Raw genomic sequence first — 14,965 nt, forward strand, 5'->3', positions numbered from 1 at the left:
AGCAAAGAAAAAAAAAGACGCCAGTCTGTGGCGCAGATCTCAGCGCAGCAAATGAACATCCGGTATTATGCTAATAGAGTAGTCGATTCAAAGAACAACTCAAACGGTTCCAGCTATGCTCAAATCGCGAATCTCCTGCAACACCTCCTCGACCCGGTTATCCAGATCACCCTTGGCATACTGGTCACGAGTCTCGGCATCGAGATACTGCTGCACCTGCGCCATGCGGGAATAAGCCTCGGCACAGAAGCGCAGCTGGATCTTGACGAGAGCTTCGAAGCTGGGGTCGAGGTAGGGCACACGGAGGTCGATAAGCTGGGGGAGTTCGTTGAAGAGCTGCTCATTCAGCTGCTCGTAGGCCTGCTTGGCCATCTCGGCTTCGCGCTCGGTCCGCGGCAGTTTGGTGACATCCTTGTCTGGCTTCTCGGCTAGCTTCTTGACCTTGGCGCGCATGGCGTCGTAATCCAGTAGCTTGTGGTTGCGTTTCTTGATGCATTCGTTCACGTCGGGGAAGTAGGCGCAGAATCGGGAGATGGGGTCGAGGACGGTGGTACTGTGGATTTTGTCAGCACCATTCATGTGTGCTCGTTAATGTTAGTGAAAGGATCTTTTACCGGTATGGTCCATCCAATGCCTTAATGGTCTCGGCATCAAGATCCTCAACGGCTTGCTTGTAGCTCCGGCTCACACCGTCTTTTGTTCCCGCGTCGCCATAGAAGGCATCAATAGTCTCCGCAATGCGCATTTGGGACGCCGTCATGGCTAGGAAAAGTCAGCCTTGAACAAGCAGATCTAACAATCCGCAGAGCAAAGGGCACCCACCTCGTAGTGAATCAAGATACCCCTTTGCCTCCTTCTGCAACCGATTGGCAGCAGTCTCCATAGTCCGGTAACGACTACAACGAGCAACGTCAGTTCCATTCCAGTCCCAGTATAACCATCCACAGATAGCAGCAATGACAACCATACCGTTCCTCGATCTCATAATCGCGATCATTCGTCCTCTCGACATGTCCTATACAACCACCAAGTCAACACACCATTCGCATCCACGTGGGCGCGGCAAGTAAATCGTAGCGCGTAGCGGGTATCTCAATCCGGGATCGCCCTCATCTCGATTCATTGCGGGGTAGAACTCGAACAAAACTCACCCGTCTTCATCATCACCTGTGTCGTCGCACGGTTGACATTTTTCTTGAACCCTATCCATCCACACGGTTAGATTCGCTCACACAGGCACCGGTTCATGAGTCCGAGAGGTTGTAGGATAAGAGGCGTACCTGCCCAAGACATGGTGGCGGTGTTAGTTCGGAGGATCCGGAGATGAAGATCGGCTTTGAGTTGAGTGTGGGTTATAGGCTGTCAGTGGGTATGAAATAGAAGCAAGTCGTATATGATGGCAGTTGGCTGCAGTCGAGAAGAATCTCCGATGTTGAACTGTAGGGAAAGTCGTGAAGGTCCTGGACCCAATGCCAAGGTAGCCAACTTGGTCTGCCTTACGGATGTGGCTGTGTGTGGCTGAGTGCTGATGATTATGTCATATCGTCCGGATGCGGACACGTCATGTTTGGTAGGGCTGGAGTTCGACGGAGTATCCACCAGCGTTGCAATTCAGGTTCTGCTAGGATCTGTAGTATCTCTGTTTTTTTGCAGAAGATCCACGACTGGTAATACGCGGTATATCGTGCCAAGGTATGAATCGAAATATTGTATAGTTAACTATAGGTAGTATCGAGTTGTGACATTCCTACTCAGATCGGGTGCATATAGCCGCTTACGCTAGTAGGCGAGCATTCAAGAGGGAGATAATAATAAAACCCATTTTAGCATAATTACCCCTTACCCCTTAAACAGCGCCATAGTTAGTGTAAGGCTGGGTCTTGCATCCGCGACAATACGCCTGCATGGCATGTGCATATCGAGGTATTCCTCTTATCCACTTCGTCCACTTCGCCTACGCCGTAATGCTGATGCCTAAGTAACTGAGTTATGTGTTAGTTCTTGGCGGACAGCTGTATGACAATGCCAAGCTCGAACAAATGCATTTTCCGTCTGCTCGAGATTTTACTCGAAATCCATTTTTTGGGTTGGTTGCTTGGATTGGGTATCTGGGTGAAGGAAGTCGCATAGTCCGAATCCACCTCTTTAGCTGCATGTGTTGTATATTACCGAGTTCCATACGGAGTAACTACTCCGTACAGACCCAAGGTATGTGGATAATTAGAAGTTATAAATGCATGTGTGAATAATCAAAGGTTGGATGGAGTACATAGAAAAAAGTACGGAGTAGTTTCAAGTCTTTCTCTGCCGTCTACCTTGAAAACTTAGAAGTTAGCAGGTAGAGGATATCTATAAAACAAATCCATACTATATTGAGCCAACTGGATTGGTCGTGCTCAATGGCAGAGGCGGTAAACGCGGCCAACTATTCTCGTGTGATTAACTAGTTAGACTGCGCTAGTCTACAATATGACACACTCGATTGCATCAGACCGCTGGGCCTTCTTGTTTCTCGCTAGCGTATGGAGGATGCATGGGCTATTATCGTTGATCGGAAAAAACCTCCAGGTTGAATGATATCACTGGCCCTGGTGTGTTGGAAAGACACCGGAGCTAATCTACTGCGCTGTGCGGATCGCCTCGGTGACACTTGTGGACCTTGCATCGGGTCGATAAGGCGCCGATCTTCGAGTTGATGTCATAGGTTTTTGTAGATTGTGAAACTCGGAGGTTGAGTAGAGATGCGTTTTAGTTGTAAGAGGGGAAATAGGACCTTGAAACGAACCTGGTATGGGATAATCGATGTGCACCTTGCTACGTAGAAGCAAGTCACATATAACGGGAATTCAAAATGCCTAAGCCATATATACAAAAAGCGTCGATAATATGTACTAGAAATCGACGTCGAAATGAGACGAAAAGCCAAAGCAAAAAGGTCCAGATGACCTCCAGTATAGGACATCCCACTTGGGTGCCGATTCCTGTTCCTGATGCTGTTTCAGCAGAGCCTCTGCCTACAATCATATAAACACCAGAATCCAGGATCAACAACCCAGGTCAGAATATACCCATCGCCCGCTAAGGCTGGGTTCGTCATAGTGGTACAAGGGAAGAAAGATTCAAATGGGAATTTCCCGCCAACGCCGTAGAAACTCGAAGGTACCTGCCAAAAACCCCGTAACGCGAAAAAAAGACCGGAGATGAAACTCCGAAAGACTGTAAAGGAAACCGGATCAAAAGAAAAGGGTCATGATTCTTCGTTGCATTGACGTTGAAGACATGAGGATCCAGACAAGAAGACAAGCTAAAATGTGGATCGATGTAATAGAGGACAGGCTGAAGAGGCTGGAGGGATACACTGTGAATGCGCCGGAGCCAAACAGGATAAAAGAAAAGAAAGGCAAAAAAAAAACCTTCGTTAGGGGCCTCCTTCTAGTTTAGGAGCATTCAAAGGATTAAAAATCAGTAAGCCTCTCCTTGAATGGGTCTATAATAAATAACCGCCCTGTGATGCAAATGGAAAATAATAGTTTCGGACACATCAAACCTTACGGTGCGGGCCTGTGACCTCGACACCTGACAACTGTCGTGTTGAAACGATCAAAACCCTTCCTCGCCGGCCTTACACAGCTTGATCTGGCGCACCCATTCGGATTTGAGGACCTGTGAGGCATTGATGCGGCGAGAAGGATTGGGATCAAGGATGGAGTAGATCACGTTGCGACAACGAGCCTGAGAATTTATAAGTCTTTGCCCCGGGGCCGCAGGAGGGGGATTAGCTGTTCTTACTCGATGTAACGTCTCAATCGGAGCGTATCCATCTTCATGTTTACGACCGTCAAGGTACCGCTGGTAGAACTCGTCTTCATCCTTGCGTGCCACACGCCAAAGATGCCGCCCGGTGCGCATGGCCATGTAGATCACTCCAGTCGCCCAGAGATCAACCGCTCGGGGATCGAATTCTTTCTCGACGTATTCCTCTGGGGCAATATAGGGGGCGGAGCCGCAGAGTCCGGCGGTCATATGGGCTTCCTTCTCCCAGGCCATACGGAAGCATTCACCATTACCAAAATCGGTGATCTTGAGTGCTCCGTGAGTGGTCAAAAGCAAATTTTCGGGCTTGAGGTCGCGGTGTGCGACACCCATTTCATGCATATACTCGACACCGCGCATCAACTGCTTAAAAAAGCAGTCGGCTTCGGCGACTTCTAATTTGCCGGCAGCAAGGACCAAGGTGTACAGGTCGCCACCAGCGCAGTACTCCATGACTTCACAGTAATCTCCCTTGGCATCTTGCAAGAGGTCCAAAGTGTGAATGACGTTCGGGTGACGAAGGGAAGATGAGATGCAAAATTCCGAAGTCAGACGTTTTTGATACTTCTTGGTCGTTTCTTGCGGCCGGCGGCGGAACTCCTTGACAGCATACAGCTGTTCACATTTGGAATCTTGGGGGTCGACCTTGTGCGAGATGCGCACGATACCGAAGGCACCGCGGCCGACAATCTCCTGGCACTTGCCGTACTTGTCAACCAGAGACGCGGTGGCGTTCGGGCCACCCTTCTTATCGGCAGCCAGCTTATCGCGCTCCGTCTTGAACTGATCAATCCAAGTCGACATCAGCGACAGCTGTTGCTCATCGGCCTGGTCATCCTTTTTCCGGCTACCACCCATCATATCTCGCAATAGATCGGTGAGCTTCTCTTGCCGTCTAGCACTTCTGAGGTTGTGTACATGGTTGCCGAGAGCTTCCGACACAACCTCAAATCGCTTGTTGACTAAAGCTCCATCTTTTGTCTTTTTCTCATCCATTTTCTTCCTGTCCTTTTCCACGGGCTCGCTCTTGAGCGAGGGATTTCGTGATGGTGTTCGGGAATTTTCTCCTCTTGATGGAGGTCTAGAAGGCGGTCCGGAGGCGGGTTGAGACGGTGGTTTCGAGGTCTTGCCGTTGATAGGCTGGATACTTTCCACGCTACTGTCGGATAGTTCCCGCGGCACGTCGTTATTCTCTTTACTTGCTGTGTGTTTCGCTGTGGTTGAGAACATGCGAGTGAGGCGAGCGGCCATAGTAGCTTTAGTCGGCTTGCCGGCGGAAGATAATGCCGGAGCAGGGAGAGCGTCCCCGTTTGCGTGGGCAGCCAGATTCATGCCCGCCAGGGCGCGTGCTACCGAAGCATCTCCATCCGGAGGGTCATGCGAATGTTGTGAGGCTGCGGCGGAAGAGACTGCGGAAGGCACAGGTGAAGGGGAAGGTGGAGTCATGTGCGGTGGATCGACAAGTGAAGATTGGAATAATGGGGGGTGGACACAAGAATTCTCCGGCCCCAGGATGGAAGACGAGCTTCTACAGCGCGCACGAAGCTGCGGCGAATCGAAGTTGTCTTAAAGGTAAGGATAGAGAGAAGTAAGAGGAGGCGAGGCGAGAGAAAAAAAAGTAGGTGGCCTAAGATGGATGGCCTGAGGCAACAAGGGCAAAAGGTGACGACACAAAGAGACACGGCAAATATTGGAAGTACCACACACCAGAATGATGCCCGCTGGCAACGAGGAGCCCCTAGGGTATATAGACAAGCAATAAAAGAGGAGAGAGAAAAGAAAAATTAAAAAGAAAGAGAAGCAAGTGGGAAATAAGTGGGATAAATTTGGCGATGCTAGAGAACTTGAAATACGACGGGGTTCTTTTTGGTATGGTAATATATTACATAGTTAAACCCATAAAAAATTGTAAAATTCAAATGAAATTGAAATATAAAAAGTGAAATAACTCGACAACTCCAAGAGAAGGGGGAAAATGTGGGCACTGCAACGGTATAGGTTACCCTCGAGGATTATTAATGCTTGCAAATACTTCGTTATGGTCTTGACCTATAGGGCTACATAGTGCATCCTGCATACGGTGACTCCGGCGCTGTGAGACCTAACCGGTAAAGTCGAGCCATCTAGAGACATCTAGATACATCTAGGCTATAACATATTTCGAGATATATTTTAGTTGCACACACATTCTTTAATAGTGGCGTACATTTTCATAGAGGAAAGGATTCCCGAGGTCCGTTCCGAGGCTTTAGTACTGATTTCTTTTGGTGAGAGATTTAATGGTAATGAAACCGCGAAGTAATCCAAAGTAATTAAAGTAATTAGTATAATAAAGTCGAGTAACGAAAGTACAGGTTTTTTTTTTTCAAGACTGGAACTGGGTCTCTGCCGCGTTGAGAAGCTTGATACATGTACGGAGTATCATATTATTTTCTCTTCACTGGTATTAATGACGTTGGGTAAGGTGACGTCCTCCTGTATATGTGCACTCATTCGCTATTCAACGGACACTGCTATCGCTACTACAATTTACAACGTTGGAAATACAGAGGGGAAGTAGCTTTGATAGTTCCGCCACCACACCAAAGGACTGAGGCTGTGCAGTCTGCACAACGAAGCCCAGTCATGATTCGATCAGGCCCCGCACCAAGCCGACACGCTGGGTGCACTTGTGGCGGTTGTGGTTATCCCGAGGCCCTGTGGACTTCCGATGTATGAGGTATCCATTTAGATCCATTCATCCGATCTAATTGGGGGGATACTGTTGATCTATTAGCCGGAGCATACAATGGGAATATTTTAGACGTGCTTTCTTACTGTATATGGTAGGTGGGGGATTATCATTTGAAAGTTGTACTTAGGGCATAGCTGTATGTGATGGAAGACCATCCTCTTACTTGACGAGGTACTACAATACAAATTCACACTGTATGTAAATCGAATCCAGGTAACCCCAGTTCTCAAAGGACACTGTCCTCGTTGGCTGTAAATCCTAAATCCCCTGTCAACCAATTGTCAGATCCCTCCGTTTATACCCGTGCTCACTCGCTTCTTTCATTGTCCAGCTGGTCAACTCGATCATTCCGAAAGCAAAACACCCCATTTCTGGACCCTACTTCCTGCCAGTGATGGCTACGCGATCGCTGCTACGTAATAATAATAGTCGGTCAATCATGCACTCCTCTTCATCGGGGCGAGGAAACCGCGTGGGTCTCTGTGCGATGGAGACCCCCCGCAGCGATGTACAATGTACATAATGCTCTAGTACGTTATAGGGGAATACAATAGAGACTAAAGTAGCTTTCCGCTATCTAGCGTCATTCGGACAAATGATGGCATTTGGGATGGGCCTCGGGGTGGTACAGGTTGACCAATGTCCATGTTCGACTGTTTCAATTTGAAACGAATAGAATACAATATATCGCCTTTCTTAGCCCTATGACTTCTGCACGGGAATATGTCCAGCCTTATTACTTTGGAATGTGGAATGCGGAATGTTCACCGTCTCTTCGGATCCCTGGTGTGTCCGTGTGGGGGCAATTCTTGACAGTGTCTTGGATTTCCATACTAGCATGAGCTTCGCACTGAACTCGGGCTTGGTTTCGGAGCTAGTACGGGGTGGTAACTAGCGGTATACTCAATAATGTTATTCAATGGCTGGTTTTACCCCGGATTACTGGCGATTTCCGAATAAGCCCCTTAGTGCTGACCTCGGCACGGGACACAGGAAGAAGAATCGAGTCAGACGTTCTGCTGCAGAGGAGCAATCAAGTGAAAATGACCGTTTCAATCTCATACGTAACGAAAAAAACAGCATTTCCACTTTCTCACACAAGCTTCCGTATCCAGCACTAACCACTACGAGGCATTTTCACCCAATCACAGCCCTAGGAACCCATCTCAATTTCCCACAGCACAAAGTTACTAGTTATGCATCGTCGACGTACAACGGACAATATACAGTACTACGCCTTCTATATCAATATTATATGCAGCTACAGATGTACTTCTATAAACAAGCCTTTCACTACTACCCCTCTTCATTTCAAAGCGGATGACTATTTATTCTATGATGCTCTTGCTTTCATCTCTTTTAGGGTTTCCCCTCACCTCGCAAAGCATTCCCCTGGTTAGATCTTGGTGCCAATATCGAGAACAAAGGGCAAGCCGAGCAAGATGAATTCAACAAATAAGATTCAAGCCCACCACGGGTTGAACATATTTCTATCGTTCATAGAAATCGTTTCATATTAAAATTGCTCCCAAGTACGCCATATCTCTGAAGTCCAATCACTTTTGATAGCCAGCTAACAGAATTCAGAAGTGCAAATCAGCCTTATTATTACCTAGCCCTGGACAGCTATCCTGATGTATGAGTCGCATACAATCCCAGTGTCGCATCCGAGCAGCTTACCAGGGACAGAGAGCTTACCCTGAATTATTCGAAGGCAAGAATCGGCAATACAATGGGCCTCTCTTCACTGGAACTGCTAGAGCAGCGTCTTACCGCACTGGAAGGACAGTTTCTCTATTTCCGTCGGCCAATCCTTGATGAGTGGTCAGGTAATCCGAGAAGTCTGAGTGAAGTCCAGGAGAGAAATACCGTAGCACGCGGTAATATCACTATGGACATCCGAGCCATCGCGGATATGATTCAAGAAGACCCATTCAGAGCTTAGAAATGGGAAACATCGTTTGCGCATTTCTACGATATCACATACATTGAGGCTAAAGACAACCCCTCTCTACACCAAAGTCCCCGCCTTCGGCGATTGTTCCATCTAAATGCGAATGTTCAATCTTTACGCCGGTTTACTCAACCTCGAGATAGCAACTTCCAGAGTTTACTTGCTAGTCTCTACAAACATTGGATTTCAGAGTGGAAAGCGGACAACTCCATTGAGCCTCTGGACGCTATCATGGCATACCTGACTGACGTCGACGCAAAAGCCATTTGAGATGGCTGGCTATCAATAGATTGACAGGAGGGCTTATCATTATTGGGGCGTATGGCGTCGCCCGAGACTGCGGCGCTGCTATCTTGCAAAATGTCAGATGATATGCCATTATGAACCTGACACAATAGATACAAACTTGATTGCTAGGATTTAGCGCTCAAATTCATATGAAGTGCTAGTCATTCGCTCGCTGTCCTCTACCGCATCCTCGCGTCCAGTTACTATAACGCCACAACACTAACTCGCTCACCCGGAACGAACCCGTAGTTAAGACGCCAAGAAGATCAAAAGGGTGCATATCATTAAGGTTATATGCGATGAAAGCAAAATCCAAAGGCCTCTCCCGTGACCCCTGGTCTACACCAATGCAAGCCATAATCCGCTATCCAATCCCTGGGTTCCCATTATACATATATATGATGGCAGAGGCCGGGCCTCCTACAGTACACAAAGTTCAACCCTGCACCGAAGTATCCAGGGTATCCGTATACGAACCTTTGAACGCGGTGGATCCTAAACAAAAGAGAACAACCTACGTCGCGGCATACGTGGATGGCAGATACTTGGCAAAGCGAAGATCCCGAGGATCACATCTATCCGATAAAACCCCTGTTCATTCGAGGCAGGGGTCCGCGTCCACGGGTCGGTTCACATGTTGAGCTAAGTGCAAAAAAAAGAACAACCACAAAGCCACCCAACACCGGCCGCAACGCAAATTCCGATTCAAGCCGGTGCATGCTTGACCGCCAGTCTGTGGTCGCAGGAAAGACACACACCCAGCCTCGAACCTATAGGATTGGTCGGCTTTGCACCGCGACACCTCACCTATCTCGCGTTGCTAAATGGTCAAAGCTCGAGATAAGCTGTTGGCATTATATTGTTTTTATCCTGCGTGCGTGCGTGTATGTGGCCTATGGGTATGCACTAGTAACTGCACTACTTACATTTCTATATATGCGCTGCGCTACGCTACGGAGCAGCAGAGCTCGGGTGAAAGGGGCGGAGCTTGTCTTTGTGTTTGCAGCTCTTATCCCGCTGTGGATGTACGTTGTGCTAAACCTGTCTGTGTGGACGTCTGTGCTTTGGCCAAGTCATGCAGGATGCAGGATGTGGACGATCTGACCTGGAGCTGGGAGCTGTCTGTGGGTATCTGGGTTTTCTTTTCCGTTGCGATATGCATTGAGCTTTGCTTTTTCTTGGTGCGGTGGGTGGAAAAAGCAATTGCGAGATCCAATTAGTGTCGTATGATCTATCTTCGAACTTGATTCTCGAGGCTGCACCTATCCGCTGGTCAGCTCCTCCATGCAGAAGCAGACGCACGAGCCACGTTGGGCCGGTTGGGAAAGCTGGCTCTTGGCGGTGCTGCTTGGCTATAGCTGTTCGGATTAAGAGTATGCCTAGCGCTCTAGACCCGGATCTAATTTGGACTTTTTTTATGGCGTTGTTGTGGCTGCGGGATTTCTTTGATTTATACGACCTATACCCCGGGTTTATTATAAACAGGCATTTTAATGACCGGAAACTTGTAGTGAGACAATTCACATGGATATTGCGTAATATCAGCAGTAATCCATTCTTCCGACTGTCCCCGAACACCAGTAACAAATAGCTCTGTTCGGCATTCCTAGTTCATAACACTTGATATGCGAAGCCGAGCTATCTGCGGGCCGCCCCCGGGCCAACTCCGCACTGTCATTTCCCTAGCGTACAGCGTACTAGCGGCGCTGGAGATGCCACGTGGGAAGGAAACCGGTCTCATTGAATGGCAGTCACACATGAAAAAGCGGTATGCATAACCCTGTCGTGCTTGGCTTCGGTGCTGTGTTCCGGTAATCTCATTTCTCGCCAACGTGCTGTTGCATGCAGGTATCCGTATCACAGTATCCTTGACAACGGGCGAGTCCGCTGCGGTGTGTGCCAGCTATGCCGCTCTCACGCCTTCGAGATACCGGATTCGTATATGCTAACCTCGAAAGTACCAGCGGTGAGATTCTGTCGCATTTCCCTTCCTTCACTTAGACTTTCGCGCGAACTGGCCCCCAGATTTCACGAGGCATGCACAGTTCGATATCATGACAGAACTCGAGTCTGCTACCAGATCAGAACACACAAGTCAACAACAAAGGCAGCATGCCAGAACTAAAATGTACGTACCACAAACTGCTCCAATGATTCCTCGAATAACTCGTTGTTCACGCCCACACCGCCGGGATGCTCGGTCGGAGAAAGAGGATTCTTAACCACTAAACAGACCGAAATATGTCAGCACTATCCAAACCTGCCAAACGAGATCCATAAGCCACACAAACCGTATTCCACAAACAGATTGATATAGATCTGTTGCAGCGCGATGCGCATGCTAGGACTCTTGAGGTCCGTCAGCATGACAAACTTGGTATTCGTCGGTGTCTCGTAGTAGTGAAGCTTGTATTGGCTGGTGGTAAATGACACAAAGCTAGTTGCGGTAAGCATCGGGTTTGTCCGTCCGTCTAAAAGCCAGCACCCCGTCTGGCTTGCTTCAGGGGCAGTCTTACTTGTCTTCTTCACCCCCTAGCTTGCGCACCATATTCCGCAACGAGAATACCGTGCCGAAAACCAGCTTCGAATCATCGTCTGTCGAGCGCACTGTCTGGCCGAGACCGGTCGGCGGTGCGTCGGTGACTGTGTTAGACCGGGACTTCCCCACGATGGAGGTCGGGCGTGGAAGCCAGCGACGCTTGTAGATGCATTCCGCTGAATCGCAGTTAGTATATGAAGATGAATTCATTATATAAAGCGTGTTTACCATGCCGATCAAAGATGTAGAACGAGTAGACGACCATTGTGTATTGTGTGACCTGAAACAAGTTGTTGTTGATGTTCAAGGGAGTTCCAAGGCTGACAGGCGGTGAAATCCCCTATCGATAACAAAAGCCCATATCAAAAAGGAGCAGCCTAGGATTTCTTCGGCGTTTGCGATTCGACCGGGTCTTTCTCTAATTTGACTTCCGTACATAGGGTTTAGTATCATTTATTCTATTCGCTTCTGTCCAATCCCCGCAAAGAGGGTCTCGTAAGGCTGACCTTTCGCTTCCTACGTCGAATCCCCCGCTCGAACTTCCTCATTACCCCACACGTCTCCTACCAGTGCTTGATGATAAGTTTATTTCAATGGACGAAAATCAGGCAATGGCAACCCCTATGTCGGATATCTCCGCAGAGCCCTCTACCATCTCACTGGAGGGGGTGAACGATGCGCGCCCCCAGGCGAGCAGAGTTGGGTGAGTTTGACTATGAAACAACCGCGGAAGATTCATTTTCGCTGACGCCATTCTGCAACTAGGTCTTCTGCATCCTATGATAGCACTGGGAGGCACCGACGACGAAACCCAAGAGCAAGGCGTCCGGTGAAGGTCAGTCTCTCAATGCCGTTATGACAGCTTCGGAGAACTGATACCGCGGACTAGGAAACACTGGACGCCCGCTCCGAGTATTACACGAGCCAAGACGACGGTACTGCGGAACATCGCATCAACCAATACGTGATCAAACAGGAGATCGGACGTGGATCGTTTGGGGCTGTCCATCTGGCTGCAGATCAGTTTGGCAATGAATACGTATGAGCACGAACTTGCGGGATATGCTGGGAAGTGGACATGCTAACTGTGAGATAAACTGTCTGTAAATTTAGGCAGTCAAAGAATTCTCCAAGTCTAGACTAAGGAAACGTGCGCAGTCGCATCTGCTGCGAAGACCGCGAGGTCCGATTCGACCAGGGACGGAGTTCAACTCGCCATTACATCGACATCCTTCCGGTGACGATAAGGAGCTCGGAGAGAATCCTTTATATCTGATCAAGGAGGAAATTGCTATCATGAAGAAACTGCACCACAACAATCTGGTGTCATTGATCGAAGTCTTGGACGATCCGACAGAGGACTCGTTGTATATGGTGATGGAAATGTGCAAGAAGGGTGTCGTCATGAAGGTCGGGCTGGAAGAGAGAGCAGACCCATACGACGATGAGCAATGTCGATGTTGGTTCCGTGATCTGATCTTGGGAATCGAGTATCTGCATTCGCAGGGCATTGTCCATCGAGATATAAAACCAGACAACTGTCTGGTCACCAACGACGATATGCTGAAAGTGGTTGACTTTGGTGTATCCGAGATGTTTGAAAAAGATTCAAACATGTTCACTGGCAAGTCAGCTGGGTCACCAGCATTTCTCCCACCAGAGCTGTGCGTGGTCAAACATGGCGATGTATCCGGACGGGCGACGGATATCTGGTCGATGGGAGTAACGCTATATTGTCTGCGATATGGAAAGCTGCCATTTGAGAAGCAGAGCATCTTCGAGCTGTATGATAGTATCAGGGGAGATCCCGTGGACTACGAAGAAGAATCAGATGAAGAATTCAAAGATCTGATGCAACGGATTCTCGAGAAAGATCCAGAGAAGCGGATCGACATGTTTGGTTTACGAGTGAGTCAATCGCAATTGCACTGCTTGCCCATGCTGACCAGATTCAACAGGAGCATCCCTGGGTAACGAAGGATGGGACGGATCCTTTGCTGTCATTTGAAGAGAACACATCGCAGCCCATCGAGCCACCGACAGAGGAGGAAATGAACTCGGCTATTACAACAAACATGGGAAATCTTATGACCGTGGTATGTTATATTCCTCGTTCGATAGTATATCCATTAACAAGGCCCAGGTGAAAGCGGTCAAAAGATTCAAGCGACTAACAGATCCGACCAAACCACAATCCCCCATTGAAAGTACGTTCGGTAAGAGCATTCTAGGCGGCGATCACGATGCCTACTTTGTCGAGCCACCAATGGAAATGGACCCAGACGAACCCTTCCCGGCCGTGGGAGCGGCTCCACAAACACATGATGGCCATGACTTCAGTGCAGGAGTACGCAAATACTTCGGCCGGCGACCTTTTGCCGGACTCCGAGACGATTCCGGAGGTTTCGGGTCTAGCGATTCGGCCAGTTTTTCATCCCGGCCGGAGTACAGCCCGAACAGCAGCAAAAGACCCAGCGGCGTGTTCGAGCCCGAGCGAAAAGACTCCGGCTCGATCCGCAGTTGGGGATCGGCTCAACCGGATATCGGTCACGAAGCCCTGCCCCACTCTCAATCGGGATCACCCCATATCCCTCTTTCGCGAGCAAGCTCGGGTAGAACTAAGCGCAGCTTAGAGGGGACGAGAGGGCATGCCCGTGACCCACTTGAGGAGGAATTTCCCTACCTCTTCATTGGGCCATCTACATACACCGGCTCCTCGCAGCCGGAAGCGGTTGGTACGGAAATTAGTGGCGATCCGGGGTCCATTCTCCAAACGTTGGAACATTCAATGGATCATTCTGACCAGATGGAGGACGATGAGCCGGTACAGTTCGTCAGTGAATCGCCCGGCGCTGCCGATTTCAATATCTACGAAACAGCATACAGGAAGGAACTAGATCGCATAAAGCACAACCTGAAAGACCGCGACACCGGCCCGAAGGTGTACCTGACTCGCGTCATTGAGAAAAACAGCGACGAAGTGGTGAAACTGGCCAAAGAGAAGGAGTTGGATCTTCAAACTGGGAACGAATTTACTCCTTTTTCTCTGCCGAGAACATCCCTAGGCTTCGGGCATGCCGTTAACGCGGTACGCTCGCAGATGCTGCAGAAAAGACAGGCCGGGGAGTTGGAGGAGCAGGGTGGGGAGGGAAGTAAAGATAGAGGTTCCTCGCAGAACCGCGAGCTTCACCCTCATCCTCCGAAACGTCTGTCCGTCTCATCCCAGGCTCTACTTAAGCCTGAGCCGTCTTCGCTCGAGGCGACAGGTGTGTCGTCTACTGAGGGGAAAGATTCCAAGGCCCAGCTGCGGCGGATTCTTGATCGGGTTCGTGGGAAGTCTGATGGTGCAGAGTGATAGGAGGTGTTGTTTGGATAGAATTGTGTGAAGCTTGGGTTCTTTGTATCGAGATAGCGTTATATTCAAGGCATATGCACTGCCTTCAGCATACACATGGCAAACTTTTTTGAAAGGAGCATTTTCGTGAATTCTCGTTAGAATGTGTGTGAGAGCGGCGACCATGGCGGGCACCATCACGAAGTATGGCCTGTGAAACTCTATAAAATACAGAAAGCGCGGTTCTAGACTCCAAGGCCCCGATAATAAAAAAATAAAAAAGTCATCGCCAGTATGCGATCC

The 14,965-nt window shown here is 49.0% G+C and overlaps 4 protein-coding genes across 4 annotated transcripts; 1 reads left to right on the forward strand and 3 right to left on the reverse strand.

Annotated features, from left to right (window-relative positions):
- Positions 1–99: 99 nt before the first annotated feature.
- Positions 100–1,293, reverse strand: LCP9604111_1629 (amphiphysin-like protein RVS161; the record flags this gene model as incomplete). The annotated part of the gene is made up of 6 exons (XM_039069016.1): positions 100–553; positions 615–762; positions 823–896; positions 970–1,015; positions 1,152–1,202; positions 1,281–1,293. The coding sequence occupies 6 exons, from the start codon at positions 1,291–1,293 to the stop codon at positions 100–102; spliced, it is 786 nt and encodes a 261-aa protein (XP_038931756.1).
- A 2,307-nt stretch (positions 1,294–3,600) lies between these two features.
- On the reverse strand, positions 3,601–5,259 carry LCP9604111_1630 (serine/threonine protein kinase SAT4; the record flags this gene model as incomplete). Its single annotated transcript, XM_039069018.1, has 2 exons — positions 3,601–3,732; positions 3,790–5,259. The coding sequence occupies 2 exons, from the start codon at positions 5,257–5,259 to the stop codon at positions 3,601–3,603; spliced, it is 1,602 nt and encodes a 533-aa protein (XP_038931757.1).
- Positions 5,260–10,841: 5,582 nt separating this feature from the next.
- Positions 10,842–11,593, reverse strand: LCP9604111_1631 (TRAPP subunit BET5; the record flags this gene model as incomplete). The annotated part of the gene is made up of 5 exons (XM_039069019.1): positions 10,842–10,859; positions 10,926–11,014; positions 11,081–11,226; positions 11,306–11,504; positions 11,557–11,593. 5 exons carry the CDS (start codon positions 11,591–11,593, stop codon positions 10,842–10,844), a joined length of 489 nt encoding a protein of 162 aa, XP_038931758.1.
- Positions 11,594–11,939: 346 nt separating this feature from the next.
- On the forward strand, positions 11,940–14,683 carry LCP9604111_1632 (serine/threonine-protein kinase; the record flags this gene model as incomplete). Its single annotated transcript, XM_039069020.1, has 6 exons — positions 11,940–12,031; positions 12,094–12,163; positions 12,218–12,367; positions 12,442–13,236; positions 13,287–13,424; positions 13,472–14,683. The coding sequence occupies 6 exons, from the start codon at positions 11,940–11,942 to the stop codon at positions 14,681–14,683; spliced, it is 2,457 nt and encodes an 818-aa protein (XP_038931759.1).
- Between the last annotated feature and the right edge of the window lie 282 nt (positions 14,684–14,965).

Source organism: Penicillium roqueforti, assembly GCF_015533775.1.
Source record: "Penicillium roqueforti strain LCP96 04111 chromosome Unknown scaffold_02, whole genome shotgun sequence".
In the NCBI taxonomy this organism is placed as follows: Eukaryota; Fungi; Ascomycota; class Eurotiomycetes; order Eurotiales; family Aspergillaceae; genus Penicillium; species Penicillium roqueforti.